Source organism: Struthio camelus, chromosome 1, assembly GCF_040807025.1.
Source record: "Struthio camelus isolate bStrCam1 chromosome 1, bStrCam1.hap1, whole genome shotgun sequence".
NCBI lineage: Eukaryota > Metazoa > Chordata > Aves > Struthioniformes > Struthionidae > Struthio > Struthio camelus.
Genome location: NC_090942.1, coordinates 38,604,614 through 38,618,774, shown reverse-complemented (window position 1 = coordinate 38,618,774; position 14,161 = coordinate 38,604,614). Strand labels below are relative to the sequence as shown.

The following is a 14,161-nucleotide window of genomic DNA, read 5'->3' as shown; positions in this document are numbered from 1 at the left end:
TAATAAACTCTCTGAAGGAGGGATTATCTGTCTGTTATGTTTGTTGATCTCCTAAGGCAGCGGAAGCCTAATCAATAACTGGCCATCTGTAGCGCTACCAAAACACAAACAAGTAAAACACTGTTTTCCACCGTTGTTCTACATCAATACATCTACATCTTCTACATCAATAGCTTCTACATCTATCAGCTGTTTTTCCTTCATTTATATTTTCTTAATGAAGAACAATAATTTTATTGCAAGAAAATGGCCTTTTGCACCCTGAGAATTATGTTTTTTGGTGATGTGAGGACACTGTATTAAGTTTGATGCTCACATGTCTCACTAACTAGGTTCCACAGGAAAGAACAGCTCTTCTCATTCTCTCAAATTTGAGGTAACTCTAATAGCTTGCATCCTGCAGAATTAATGTCCAAATGTTAGTAATGTTTTTATGCTTCATAGGGGTATTAAAATAATCCTCTAGGTGCTCAGATACTATTATGATAGGAATTCCACAGAACGTTTCTCAATGAATCCAAATCCACTCGCACAGATTTTTTTAGGCACCGCTAGGCCTACGAAAAGAAAAAAAGTCAGATTCAAAATCAGGCTGACTTCTATGCTACTCTTCCACTAGCAGTGAAGCTACTGCAGACCATACTGCAAATACTATATCCATGCACTCCTATATTTCAATGCAACTGCATTAGTGCAATTAAGTTTCACAATAAACAACAATACTGATACTAAACAACATGGAATAGAGCTTTTTAGTTTCTCAAGCACTTGGCATAATTTAGAAGCAATCTACCTCATTTATATAATCCTGGTATTTGGATACCTCTTCTTCAATATCAAAACACTGGTTGCTGAGAGCGAGTAACTGTTTCCTTATATGAAGCATTTTCCTAGAAAAAAATAAAGTTTTATTTTAAAAACTTCCTTTTAAAGAAGTGGTGCAGGCAACACTACCAAATACTAAATAAATATCTTACCTTGTCCAGTCCTCAGCCTTGTCCAGAAACGTATCATACTTGCTGACGCATTCATCTTTGAACAGAGCTACAGCTTTTGTAGCATGCAAATACAGCTTCTGCCTGCAACACAGGAACAACAGGAACAATGTTGTTATTCTGCTTTCAGCAGCCCATTCCTCTAATTCACTTTCTGAAACTCGAAGAACAGATACATGCACTTAAAACCCCTTCAGCCAACTTTCACTCATGTTGTTCTAATGCATGAGAACTCAGCTCACTGCATGAACTGACAGGTTATGTTTCAAAAATAGTCCCCGGCAAGGAGAAAATGTTTTATCTGTAGCATTTAGTTTCAATTACTTGCATATGAACAATTGGTCAAACGTCTTCTCCCAGGCAACGTTCCCACGTGCAAGTATATTTAAAGAAAAGAAATTCTAAACAGAAAGGACAGAAACTCTTACCATTTTTCATTTGTCCTGTGCAGACACTTGCAACCTTCATTACATGCAAGTAAATTTTTTGTGCTGAGTAATATACATGCAACAAAAATACTGGTTTTGTGTGTCAGCTTAAGTTTATGACAAGAGAAAAAAAGCAAGCAGCTAGAGATAAGGACAGGAAAACGAAACAAAACCCAACATTGGTTAGCACTGCAGACGGTAGTTCCACCGTAACTGCCCTGCCACGCTATGCATTGCGCTAAGAAGTGAAACTATGGCATTTAAAGTGTTCTGACACTGCAGTTTAACAACTGCTTCTGGTATTTCACTAAGTCTTGTGTGATAGCTACTGGTTAATCAAATGCTCGCTAGAGTGTGGCTAGTTTGTCATCAGGCATGCATACCTGTCATTCAACCAGGAAATATCTGATCCAAGTGCTGCTCCCTTGTCTATCTAGTAGTTAATATTACAAAGACCAGTCACTCTGGCTAACGGAACAAAGTTCTTAGATTTCATTTCTTAGATCAGCAGAGCTCAAGCTACAGCACTGCAGAACAGCAGGTACTTCACACAAACCACTGCAGTTTCTCTCTTGGGTCAATCAAGTAAAATTGGATGCAATTAGGATCTCAAAGGTGCCTAAACAATCCTGAGGAGACGCTTGAGGCAGAAAATACATCACTATTCAAAAGCATGGAAACGAAGCCTATTTGTTTAAAGTTTTTCACATACTAACGCAAGGACGCATTATGAGTGGTAAAAAAAAAAAGCCGTAAAAGCCCAGTTTGCCTGAGGGAGTGCAGCTTTAAAATGAGCTACACATTGTGTCCCTATGTTGGCCAGTTTTCCAATCATATCCTTAAGAACGTTAAGGTTGGAAATTCTCTCTTACGTCATTAAGTTCAGTTCCTTGCTATTGCAGGCAATCGTGTGTCCAACTCACTTTCAATTTATCAACATTTGACTTAAAATTAGTTAGGTTTCTTGCCCCTGTCCTTTATCTTAAGGGGAAGTCTCCTCTACTTGACAGTTACCCCATTTAGCTTTCTCTAGGGGAAATCAGATGACATGGTTGTGAGATTACCACTGACTTCTGCACCTTAGCCTTCTATCAGTAATTATCAATGAAGCTACTAGTGGTAGCAACAGCAAGCATTTTTAGAAAATGACACAAAGGGTGTCTAAGTTCCTATAGCAGCAAGCAGAGTCTAGAGAGCTATTCCATTGAGCAGGCACAAGGAGAACGACTCAGGTACCTAAAAACAGGCATCTAGCACCATTTGAGATGCACAAGGACATTCTGCCCTGCTTCCAGCTGTCCATCCAGCAAAGGTGCAAGTCTCCCATTTGTTTTATGTTGTACCTGTCAGTCCCATAAGCACGCTTAATATCTTGGGACACTGGGCATCTGCCTATGAGGAACTGAATTGAGCCTGAGACATCTACTGCAGGATGAGCAGAACAGCTCAACAGCTAGTCAGTAGAATCAGAAGGGCCTTAATGGGAGCGCAGACACCCGGGTTACAGACCGACACTTAATATAGGCACTTCTCAGGAGCAGCAAATTCTTCACAGGGGTGAGAACCGCATTCAAATTTTTATTTTACATACTGTATTTCCTGGATTAAGGAACTCTATAACGTAATTCAACTAACCCCTACTTTATTCATCGGAAGAAAATTATCTCTGCCTTAGTTACAAAGTCACTTCACTGCTATTGAGAGTTTTTCTCTCCCTAAGGCAAAAAAACCCCCCTAAAATAGTAACAATTTGTATTTCCTAAAGTACAGTTACGTCCAGATAAGGAACAGGTATTAACAGCTACATTTAAAAGGTGTATCAGCAGAGGAACTCCACTGCCAAAAAGCACCTCATTATAATTTGTTGGCGCTCCAAGTATTTACAATGTTTGCAGGAAATTAAAAATAAGTCCACGTCCTAAAGAGCTTACTATTTACAATTAACAATCACTGACAGAAGAGGTTGTTGCCAATAGCACTTGGAAGGACCTGAAAGCAACAAGGATGTTTCCTAAAAGTAACTTCAAAAACACTTACTTGTCAAACTTGTGAATTTGTTCTTCATTATAAGGAAGCCCTAGGATTAAAGCAGACAACCAAATATTACAGTTTGTTAACTGTATTTATATAAAACTCCAATAAAGTTACCCATTTTCTATATGGTTTCCTCCTCCTAACGCAGGTAAGGGGCAGCAATTTACTTTCTTCCAGTGTTGCTATTCACATTTCTGAGACTAACTAGTGTTTTATTCATCCAGGCTTTAAGACAGTACTCAACTGAGACAGCACTACAGACACATTCACTTTTGCTGTTTTCCCCACTGCTGCCATAAATAGCTTAGTAGATCAAAGACTGACCTGTCCTTTACATTATAATTCATGTTAAAAGTAAATCAAGTAAGTTACTTACTACGTTCTGCTTTGTCTTTTTTGAACTGATAATAAATATCTGTGATGGAACACAGCAGTGCCTGCAGCCTCTCTGGACTAGAATGACAACAGGAAGAAAATGATATACTTTATATATAAACTCAAGTACATATTAATGAGTTTTATGAACTGCAACTCAGTGCAGAATTCAATATATATTAAAACAATGAAACAGTTTCTTACTTTCTGTCTTTTGGATGCATGCCTTCCTGATTTGCCCAGGTATCAGCCAGTAAACCACCAGGAGAAAGTTTGTTTTTGATATCTTGAAGACTAGTTTCTATTGTGCCCTGAGAGCTGGAGAGCTACATAAGAGCAACAAAATTAAATTTTACCACTGGCTAAAGGGAAAAATTACTTCAGGCTTAAAACAGACCAAGTACCTTAGTACTATAAACTCATTTGTGTAACCGATATTCGTAAAGGAACATGCCCAGTCACATACAGAAAGTCTGCCTAAGCTTCTCTAAAAGCAGATAAAACATGGTATTATTAAAGAAAGAATCTTCTTTGAAGCTGGCATCCCACTAGTTAATATTTGTTTTCTTTCAGAGTTCTCAACAATAAGTTTCTGCCTTTCATATATCCTGTACTTGCTTCTACACTTGTTCTTTCAGTTTATTAAAAATTCATATGATTACTATTCATGTAACTCATAACAACTCTTATATTTCTTTCTCCCTCAATTCAAATAACCTCCAAAACAGAAGTGCATGAAGCACCTTTTGTTTTCTAGAATGGAGAACTTTATACTTTTTCTCATTTTCAATTTTTCCTTACTTGTCTGAAAACGTGATACAAATTTTAGAGCAGACCACTCTGAGGTGCGTGTACATGTATCACTTCAGAAAGCCAATGAGGTAGGTACAGTGTTCTTTCAGGAAAGGGAAAAAAAGCCTCAAACTAAAAGATATACTTATTATCTGTGTGACTGTGTATTTGGATTTTTCCTCTAGAAACACCTTTTTGGGAACGACACTAGTTTTGTAAGACACTTACACGCAACAGTTTCGCATGTATCTCTGAAATTTCATCCACTTCTGAGGTTTCCAGATTGATCTGCATTAAATTCTCGTATCTGACCACAAAAAAAAAGCATAATAATAAGAAAATAAATGAGAGCTGTGAATATACTCAACATTTTATTTGAATCTAAAGATTAACAGTAACTACCACTTCCTTTATATGAAATATAATATTTAGCCATCAACCATGAAAGACAAACAACCTCAGAGGCCAGAAATAACAAAGGAAATATTTTAGTTTTAAAAAGTCTTTGATTTTTTTCTTCTTCTGAGGTGTTTTGCTTTGGAAACTTATTGGAAAGGTTGAGTTACCAAAACCTTACAGGCTGGACTACTAGCACTACCTGTTCATACTGATACTTTCCATATGAGCATAATTCAAGTGCTAAACAGATTACTGAGGAGATTTTTAATGCTGAGTCTCAGGTAGTTTTTTTTTTTTCTTCTAAAAACACCATCAAAACAGCTCAGCTATTTTCAAAAAGATACATTCTTTGCTCAAGCTGAATACTGTTTACCTTTTCACATAAAAGCTCTGAATTCTCATGCTGTAAAGCACACCCTAGAGAAGGCATAGCTTTTCCAGAGGACACGCGTCCTTTACTAACTTCAGGAAAGTCTTCTGAAAGTAAATAAACTGAAAATTCTGCCTCTACATAAAAGGCTGAAACAACACATGCAAGCACATAAGAAGCAAATTTCTATTCACGAGTCCTACTCCAGTCCGCAAGCCAACAGTTTTTCTTCAAACTGCTGCTCTGAATTACAGAACAGCTGACGTTGGAAGGGACCTTTAAGGGTCATCTAGTCCAACCCCCTGCGCAAGCAGGGTCACCTAGAGCACGCTGCCCAGGATTGTGTCCAGCGTGCAGTGCCTGCAGTCCAGATGGCTTTTGAATATCTCTAAGGATGGAGGCTCCACAACCTCTCTGGGCAACCACTTCCAGTGCTCAGTCACCCTCAGTAAAAAAGCTTTTCTTTTATGTTCAGCCAGAGCCTCCTGTGTTTCAGTTTGTGCCCGTGGCCTCTTGTCCTGTCACTGAGCACCACGGAGAAGAGTCTGCTCCCATCCTCTTTATACCCTCCCTTCAGATATTTATACACATTGATAACATCCCCCCTCAGTCTTCTCCAGGCTGAAGTCCCAGCTCTCTCAGTCTTTCCTCATATAAGAGATGCTTTAGTCCCTTCATCATCTTAGTGGCCCATCACAGGACTCGCTCCAGTAGCTCCATACCTCTCTTATACCGGGGAGCCCAGAACTGGACCCAGCGCTCATGGTGCGGCCTCACCAGGGCTGAGCAGAGGGGAAAGATCGCCTCGCTCGACCTGCTGGAAATACTCTTCCTGATGCAGCCCAAGATACCATTGGCCTCCTTTGCCATAAGGGCACATTGCTGGCTCGGGGTCAACTTGTCCAGCAGGACTCCCAGGTCCTTCTCCACAGAGTTACTCTCCAGCAAGTCAGCCCCCGAGCCTGTACTGAAGCATGGGCTTATTCCTTCCCTTTATTGAACTTCATGAGGTAAATGAGATACTGTTGAATGCACTGGAGTTACAAACTGGAATCTAAAATAGAAAAATGATCTATTCTGAAATCTAAGTGGTCGCCTTCTGCTGCGTCCTCATAGAAAGGGGGAAGGAGCCATGTGAACCATATACAGAGCGAACAAGAACCAGTTCTGTCAACTAACAAACTGGTTCAAGGGAAAATTTGGATTACAGCCCTGATGATTTGTAACTAGGCTATCCAGGTATACTGCTGTTTAGCTAGTTATCAGCTTTGCTCGTTTCACCACTGATTTTTTTTTTTTTTTTTAAAGGAAGTATCTTCAAGCCCAGACCTGTCAAAGTTGCTACAAATGTGATTGACATGGATGCAGCAACTGTGACAAATCCTTGGTATCTTCAGATGCTATATGCAAGCTGTTCAATTTGCACATACATAGCAGCTCCAACATGGCTGAGATCTGCTGGAGCTATGCTACAAGCACAACAGCTCTGCATATGTGCATTAATCATCTTGTAGGCATCTAGATTTTCAGACCAGTCTGAAAGCAAGTTTAGAGAATCTTGTAACCCAAATAGCATTTAGAGGAGACTGGGAGTAGGTAGCACAGGGAAACAATTATCCATGGGAGAATCCTATGAAGAGGCAGGGTATAAGGATTGTATCACACTGTCTAAGAACAAAGCACCATAAAGAACCAGCTGATAGTAATTATAGAAAGGCTAAACAAAGACACTGTAAGGACATTTGAAAAGGTGCTGGGAAAGGTGAGTGACTGAGAACTGGATATTAAGTGGGACTGGGAGATGAAAATGAAAAAGGAAAGGAAAATACGAAACTTGGGCGGAGAATTTGGTGGTTCAACTCCATCTCCTGCAGACAGCATTTGATTGAAAGAGTCAGAGCAGAAGAATCTGCCTACTAGAAAATGTTTGCTTCCAGAGCTTGAAATGGATGATGAGAGAAATAAGCATCACCATTCTTCTGTGGTCTTGAATCTCAAAAGTCTTGTCTCTTTTATGCTACAAGATAGCAATTATTTAGTTGATCTTTAACGGGAGAGGGGACGGGGGAGAGGGACTTCTGTGCAGTTTACTTTTGGCCTCCTTATGTGCATGTACTGTGACAGTCAGAGAAAGGTTCACATACTATTCTTGCCAAAGGATCCATTTTATAGAGCTCTACCTCATTCATTAAAGATGAAAAGGGATTGCAATAAAAGCAAGAACAACATTTTAAGACAGCTGAAGGCTAGGCAAGTCATTTAAACCAGAATTTTCAGATTATAAGCTTTATTTCTTTTATTTTACAAATGCTTGATTTAGAACCAGTTTGATTTGCAAAAGCAAGCACTCATTGCTACAACTAAGGGAAACGGAAACTGTGTTTAAACATATAAACTAGTATGTAATAAAGCAACCTGAAAAATCATGGCCTGAGCATCTCCATTTGGCATCAAAAGTATCTGTGGATATTTCTGACCTTTATTTTTATGTGCTTACATTCACAAGTTGTACGGTGGGAACAGCATCTCAGAGAGATACTCATCTCACAGAGCTAGGGCTAATAAACACTGATGAGGATAATTACTTGTTGAACCACTGCTTAGTGAGGAATACTAAAGAAAAGCCAGATGAAGAAACTAATAATTCTGTTTGCAGAGTAAAAGTCTGAACAGCTTGCAGCAAATAAGCTGTTCACTATTCGACACGTGAGAGAAGGGAAAAAACGTTCAGCAACTTTCCTTTCAATATATCCTTAACAAGGGAGAGTTAACATAGAGGGTGGTGGTGGGGGGGTGGGGAGGAAACTCTATGCAAACATACAGGTAAGGACTAGTCACAACATAGATGCACAACAGCGAAACTGGTATTATGAGAGCAACCCTAATTTTTTTCCTATGTTTTTGACTTTACAGCCTTACTAGTGATCTCCTAATGCAAATTTATAGAAATATTTTACAGCTGCTGTATCTCCTATTTCAACATTAAAATGCCTTCCACGGAGAAGGTGCTAAGGTCTTAAAGCTGTGAAAGTGGCACTATTTAAATTCATACAAGCAAACAAGCATACAGGCATACAAGCAAACTAAGTGACAAAAGTACTATTGTAAGGAAAGCTACTAGATTCTCTGTCCAGACTTTACTATGGCTCCTAAAGTCAACAACAGCAAGTGAGCTGTGTCAGAGAGGGAAGGAGAAAAAGAATATACGCTACCCAATAGTAATTACCTCTTCTGACTAAGTTAAGGAGCAAAATTAACACTCAGATTTGAAAAAGATGAATATGAGAGCTGGTGCTTAAGTCACTGACATTAGCAAATTCATTCCAATTCCAATTTAATTTTTATATGCAAAAAAAATCTGTAAATAAACATAACTTAAAATACAGTTGTCATTAAAGACAAAGAAAAAAAAAATCAATGTATTCAGTGTAGTGCTTCTACTCACATTTTCTCAGCTCTCTCAATGTTTCTGCTGCAGAAATCCAGCTTGATGACAACCTCTGTCTTTCTATGAACCATTTCATTGTAATCATCCTTGATTATTTCCCTAGAAAAGTGAAGCACTAATCTATAACAAAAAGCATTCAACTGCCATCTTACCAGCAATCAGTAATACAGTAATACATCTGCAGTTATAAATGTTTGTAAGAATTACTATCATTTAGAATTGCGTTAGCAAAATCGTCACACACTCTTGTGCAAGCCACTCAACTTCTCCCTGTACAATACTGGAAATTATAATTAAACTCACCACAGGAGAACGTGAAATTGCAAATATATAAAAATTCTTATCAGACAAAAAGATCTTTGTTTCCTCAGCATCAGAAAAAAAAAGAAATATTTCAAGACTACTCGTTCAAGGAGAAAAGGAAACCTCCCAAGGTGCTGGAGGATCACAGAATTACGTATTGACAACCAAGACACATTTCAATTAAAACAATACATCATGCTCACTGAAATTCAGTCAACTGCTTACATTAGCCATCGTATTCCTTTTCGCATCAGTTCCTGGTAAAGCAGCAAAGAACTGGCAACTCTACAGGCGTAACATACGATACCTGTTACTGCCTGGTGGAAAAAATAAACAACGTTAGTACTAACTAGCATTCTCTTAACAACTGTTTCAAGTCAATTAATCACAACAAAGCAACACAGATTAATAAAAGAAACAGCAACACGAAGGTGGCAGTATAAAATGCATAACTCTGCCCAAACATTAGTGGGGAGATAACCAAACACTCATTACGGAGGCAGAGCTAGACGCGGTAATGAGTTTTTCCAGTTATGCTGGAATATCAGTTAGGGATGAAAATAAGTCTCTTATAAACAAGAATGACTCCACTTACTGTCTGGGTTTACTTCAATTTTCTGGCAAGTCACGAGTACATTTGTTCAGTAGTTCAGGTATTAAGCATATACATTAAATGAAAATCAAAAATTACACATTTCTAAATCCTAAGGCTAGGGCCTCTCTTCACTCACCTAGTTCCACGTACAGGCTTGCTGTACTATTTAGAAATTATAATTTAAAATATTTTAAGTAACTGATATCAACTGACAACTTTCTATGTAATAATTTGAAAGACTTCTGGTTTTCAGGAAAACATATGCTTTTAAGACTGCTCTGCCTGAACACAAGGCTCCTCAGCAACCATTATTTTATAGACATACTATCAATGATTGTCACAAAGTCAACCAGCAACGCACATTCAGTTCTTTTAGAATAATGACCAAAAAATTGTCATTATTTTGTCACTACTTTTCTCCCATAGAGCTTCTGAACACCTGCAAGAGAAGCAATTTAAAATCTACTCTCCTGTGGAGTCCTAGAGATTCCTCTCTGCTGAGAAAAAAAAATGAATTAATGTTTTTTTTCTCACGTTAAGTTTTTTTCACTATCTCGAGGGAACACAAATCTGTTGTGAACCTGGCTAACTCCAGGACTCTAAAACAGCTTAAGGCTGCTCCGTTCCCCACATCACTGCATCACATAGTAACAAAGCACTTGGACTTCAGAAGGCAGATTAAAAATATGTGTGTGTGTGTGTATATATATATATATTTTTTTTTTTATTTTTATATATATATATATATATATATATATATATATATATGTAAACAAAAATAATCTTTCCGGTGCATGGATTTCTCAGTAGATAATGTTTAATGACTTTTTCAGAAGTATGAATGGATAAAGTTAATGTTGGTCTAAACACTAACTCCTAAAAAAAGTAAGACAAGCTCCTTCAAATGGATAAAAAGGGAATCAAATAAACCTTACATGGAAAACACTTAACTTACTGAAAAATGTATTTAGAATGATTTAACTTCAGCTATTTGTATTTTTTATGGAACAAGATTATGAAAAACCATCAGTTAACTGACTTTGCTCTAAAATATTCATCTCCCCTTAGTAAGAAAGTTCAGTGAAAGTATCTTTTAAAACTGATGGTATTATTAGGAACACGTTCTCCACCAACTTAAGCAAAACTATTAACATAGTTATTAACTCAGAAAAATCTCTCCTTGATTGGAGGGGAAGTTTTGTTTAAGTAATGACTTGTGAAAGCAGTTCTTAGCTCTCTACTGTGTTTGATTTACAAAGCAAACAGTGAAATAAAGATGGGGAATTATATATTTTGGTGAGAAATAATATCACATTTAAGCAATTAATTAAATATTTTGTAAATAAAGGCTGGCTTTAGCAAAATACACTTGTGAAGCACTTGTTAACAAATATATACATCTCTATCAATCAGAATTCTCACTAGCATATTAACAATATTTTTATTAACACCGTTCATCTGAAAATTAAGTAGCTTTCGTTTCAGTATTGTTATCTGAGATGGCTATATAAAACAAAAGAATAACAACTCACTTTAGCCATAATGGCATCCCCATCCAAGTCATAACGTTGATGTACTTTAGGAAGTAAGACTGAAATATAAAACAAATATATCTGTATTTTCTTACTTTCAATAAGAGACTTAAAAAGTCTTAAGAAAATAATAAATACACTAGTATATTTGTTAGAAATACTTATTATTAGAACTCACAAACACAACCGAGTCAGGAGGCAGGAATGTGAAACGGATCCCATTTTGTTCCACTACCTACAACACCTCTATATGAGAAAGCATTAATGGGTATCACCCACCTCAGTATATCATCCTCCATTGCTCCCTAAGCCTCTGCTACTGGCAGCTTACAAAAGCAGGGCAAAAGGTAAGTCCCTGTCAGATTATCCCACCTTCCCACAACTTCCTGAGATCTGGTGAAATCTGTGTTTAACAAAACCCTTCATAGATTTTTTTTCCCCTGTCTTTCATTAACGGAATCTTTCTGAACCCATCAAAACCTTAAACTTCTACATCCTGCAACAAAATCTGCAGCTTAAGTATGCTTCGTGTAATGAAGCATCTCATCTTGACTGCTTTTGAATCTGTATATGACAAATGAATTTGATATCTCATGGTTCTTCTATTAGAAGAGAAAGTAAGCAAGCCTTATGCAGCTTCTACATGCTGCTCAGATGTCTATAAAAGTTGCATACTCTGCTTCTCCATCTCCCACCTCATCTCTTTCTTGGCTGAAAACTTCTAGTCTATTTAATCAGTTCTTTCATCATCCTTATTGCTTTTCTAGGAACATATTTTAATTATTCTCTACCTCATTTGAGAGAAGAGGGAAGAGGGCCTAGAACTGACCAGAAACTCAAAGTTTAAGGTGAAGGCACGCTGTAACTTCATGTAGATCCATTATAATGCTTTCTCTTTTGCTCATTGTCCATTCCTAACTTTGCCTGTGCCATTTTGACTACCACTGAACATGGAGCAGATGTCTCCACAGCACTGCCCATTAGAACTCCAAGGTTTTTTTCCTGAGTGGCCAGGCAGAGCAGTACCAGTGCAGAGCCCCTCACTAAGTTCAGATTGTTTCCTCTCTCCACCCTGTACGTTGTTTTTACCTGTAGGTACAGGCATATTCATCTCATCTGTTACTGCCAAGCATTTTAATATCATGTGGTCCTCCTACAAACCTTCATAACCAGATGCTGCCTTTATTGCTCTAAATAATTTTTTATCTTCAGCAAACTATCTCACTTCCTTTCTCTAGATCACTTCTGAATATGCTGCACAGCAGAGATTCCTGCAGGGTTGCACTAATGATCTCTCTACACTGAGAAAGTCATCTATTTGTATCTTTCAGCCCTATGTTTGTCCTCATGGGACAAACTCTCTTCCTTCTAATTTCATGGCTGTTTAGTTTCACTTAAGACTCTTGGGGGCACAACCTCACTGAATACCTTTAAAAAACCTAAGTAGCCAGCATCCACTGCATTGCCTTTGTTCACATGCTCATTGACCCTCCCAGAGCTATGGCAGGATATAAAAGCACTGTTGATCCTTCCTCACACTGCACATCTACTTGCACTCTTTCAGCACCTCTGGGTGAGTGCCAGCTGACCCTAGCAGTCACTAGGAATAGGACATACTGACAAAACCAACACCGCTCCTTCAACTTGAGGCTCATCCTCCAGCTTCTCTCTTATAAAGAGGGGCTCCAGCACAGGGACTTCTCTCAGCTTCTCCACAATGAGTGCAAATGTACAAACTTAATGCCATAGCAGACAAAAATAAATTATCTTTTTTAAGCAAAGGTAAGCTGCTAAGATCTCCTCTGTTAACAGAAAGACTAATCACATTAAATGGAAATAAAACAAACAAGCAAAACTTGAATTTCCACTCTGTGGGCAGTGGAACCACAGAACCAGCTCTGAATGACATTCTATAAAGTTCCTTTCAACTCATTCAGAATGAAATGCTTCAGAAATCTCAGAACTCCACATGCACCACTGCCTCTTAACAAAAAAAATGCTCATGTTCACAGCACCTGAATGTTACAAGCAGCCACTATTATTGTAAAAATATGCTGGATACTCATCATTTTCAAAAAACTGAACTGCTTGCTTACAGTCAAATACCAACAGAGATTATTTTTGAAACATCATGTCTACGATACACCAGACATGAAACCATAACTAAATAACCAAAACTATTTACAAAGGGTAACTCTAAGAAGGAGGATATGACAGCCACACACCTTCTTCGTAGATTAATCCAACAACATTCACAGCCTCCCTGCTTACTATAATGATAGGATTCTCCTCAGTAGTTCTGGGGAAGTGTTGTGCCAGTCTGCCAGGCTCTAGTACTAAACGCCGACCTTCATATATCAATTCTTGATTCTGAGATGGTATTTTTGTCTGTTTGTAGACCAATTCATGAAATATAGCAGCTCTGTAATACAAACAATATATTCATTACCAGTTAGATTCACTAAAATACAATAGCTTAGCAACTCATAGCTTTGTATTATTTAAATAAAACATGTCTTTTATTTCCGTCAAATTAAGAGTTGCTTTTAGACATAGAGCATTTAATTTATAAAAAGAATAAACAAACAAAAGCAGGACTGCCTAAGGCTGCAGCTTGCTCTGCTACAAAAATAAAAGGCTATTTCTTGCAAAACATCAAATTCTTCTCTATGCCTCTGATTTTCCACCAAAGCATAGTTTTGTAAACGTCTATGTAAACAAATCTGCTTTGGCTTGAAGTCTGAAGGTGAGCACAAACAGGCAACAGCAGATGAAGGAAGGGAGCATACTTCAATTTTCTTACAAATACCATTTTCTTAAAAGGAGAGGGTTGGTTTCCTCAAAGATAAAAAGCCAGTGTTTCACATGTGAAACAGCACACACCCCAAAT

At 37.8% G+C, this 14,161-nt stretch overlaps 1 protein-coding gene across 9 annotated transcripts in view; it reads right to left on the bottom strand.

Annotated features, from left to right (window-relative positions):
• The window catches only part of TBK1 (TANK binding kinase 1), a 30,674-nt gene that overhangs the window by 4,183 nt on the left and 12,330 nt on the right, over nucleotides 1-14,161 (bottom strand). For all 9 annotated transcript variants that reach the window (XM_068934530.1, XM_068934560.1, XM_068934593.1 and 6 more), the window contains exons 9-18: nucleotides 13,497-13,693; nucleotides 11,272-11,330; nucleotides 9,370-9,461; nucleotides 8,839-8,940; nucleotides 4,853-4,931; nucleotides 4,037-4,158; nucleotides 3,834-3,910; nucleotides 3,461-3,500; nucleotides 978-1,079; nucleotides 794-890 (exon numbers count right to left, since the gene is read on the bottom strand). In XM_068934530.1, the coding sequence (XP_068790631.1) occupies nucleotides 794-890; nucleotides 978-1,079; nucleotides 3,461-3,500; nucleotides 3,834-3,910; nucleotides 4,037-4,158; nucleotides 4,853-4,931; nucleotides 8,839-8,940; nucleotides 9,370-9,461; nucleotides 11,272-11,330; nucleotides 13,497-13,693 (967 nt within the window). The remainder of the gene's footprint in view (nucleotides 1-793; nucleotides 891-977; nucleotides 1,080-3,460; nucleotides 3,501-3,833; nucleotides 3,911-4,036; nucleotides 4,159-4,852; nucleotides 4,932-8,838; nucleotides 8,941-9,369; nucleotides 9,462-11,271; nucleotides 11,331-13,496; nucleotides 13,694-14,161) is intronic.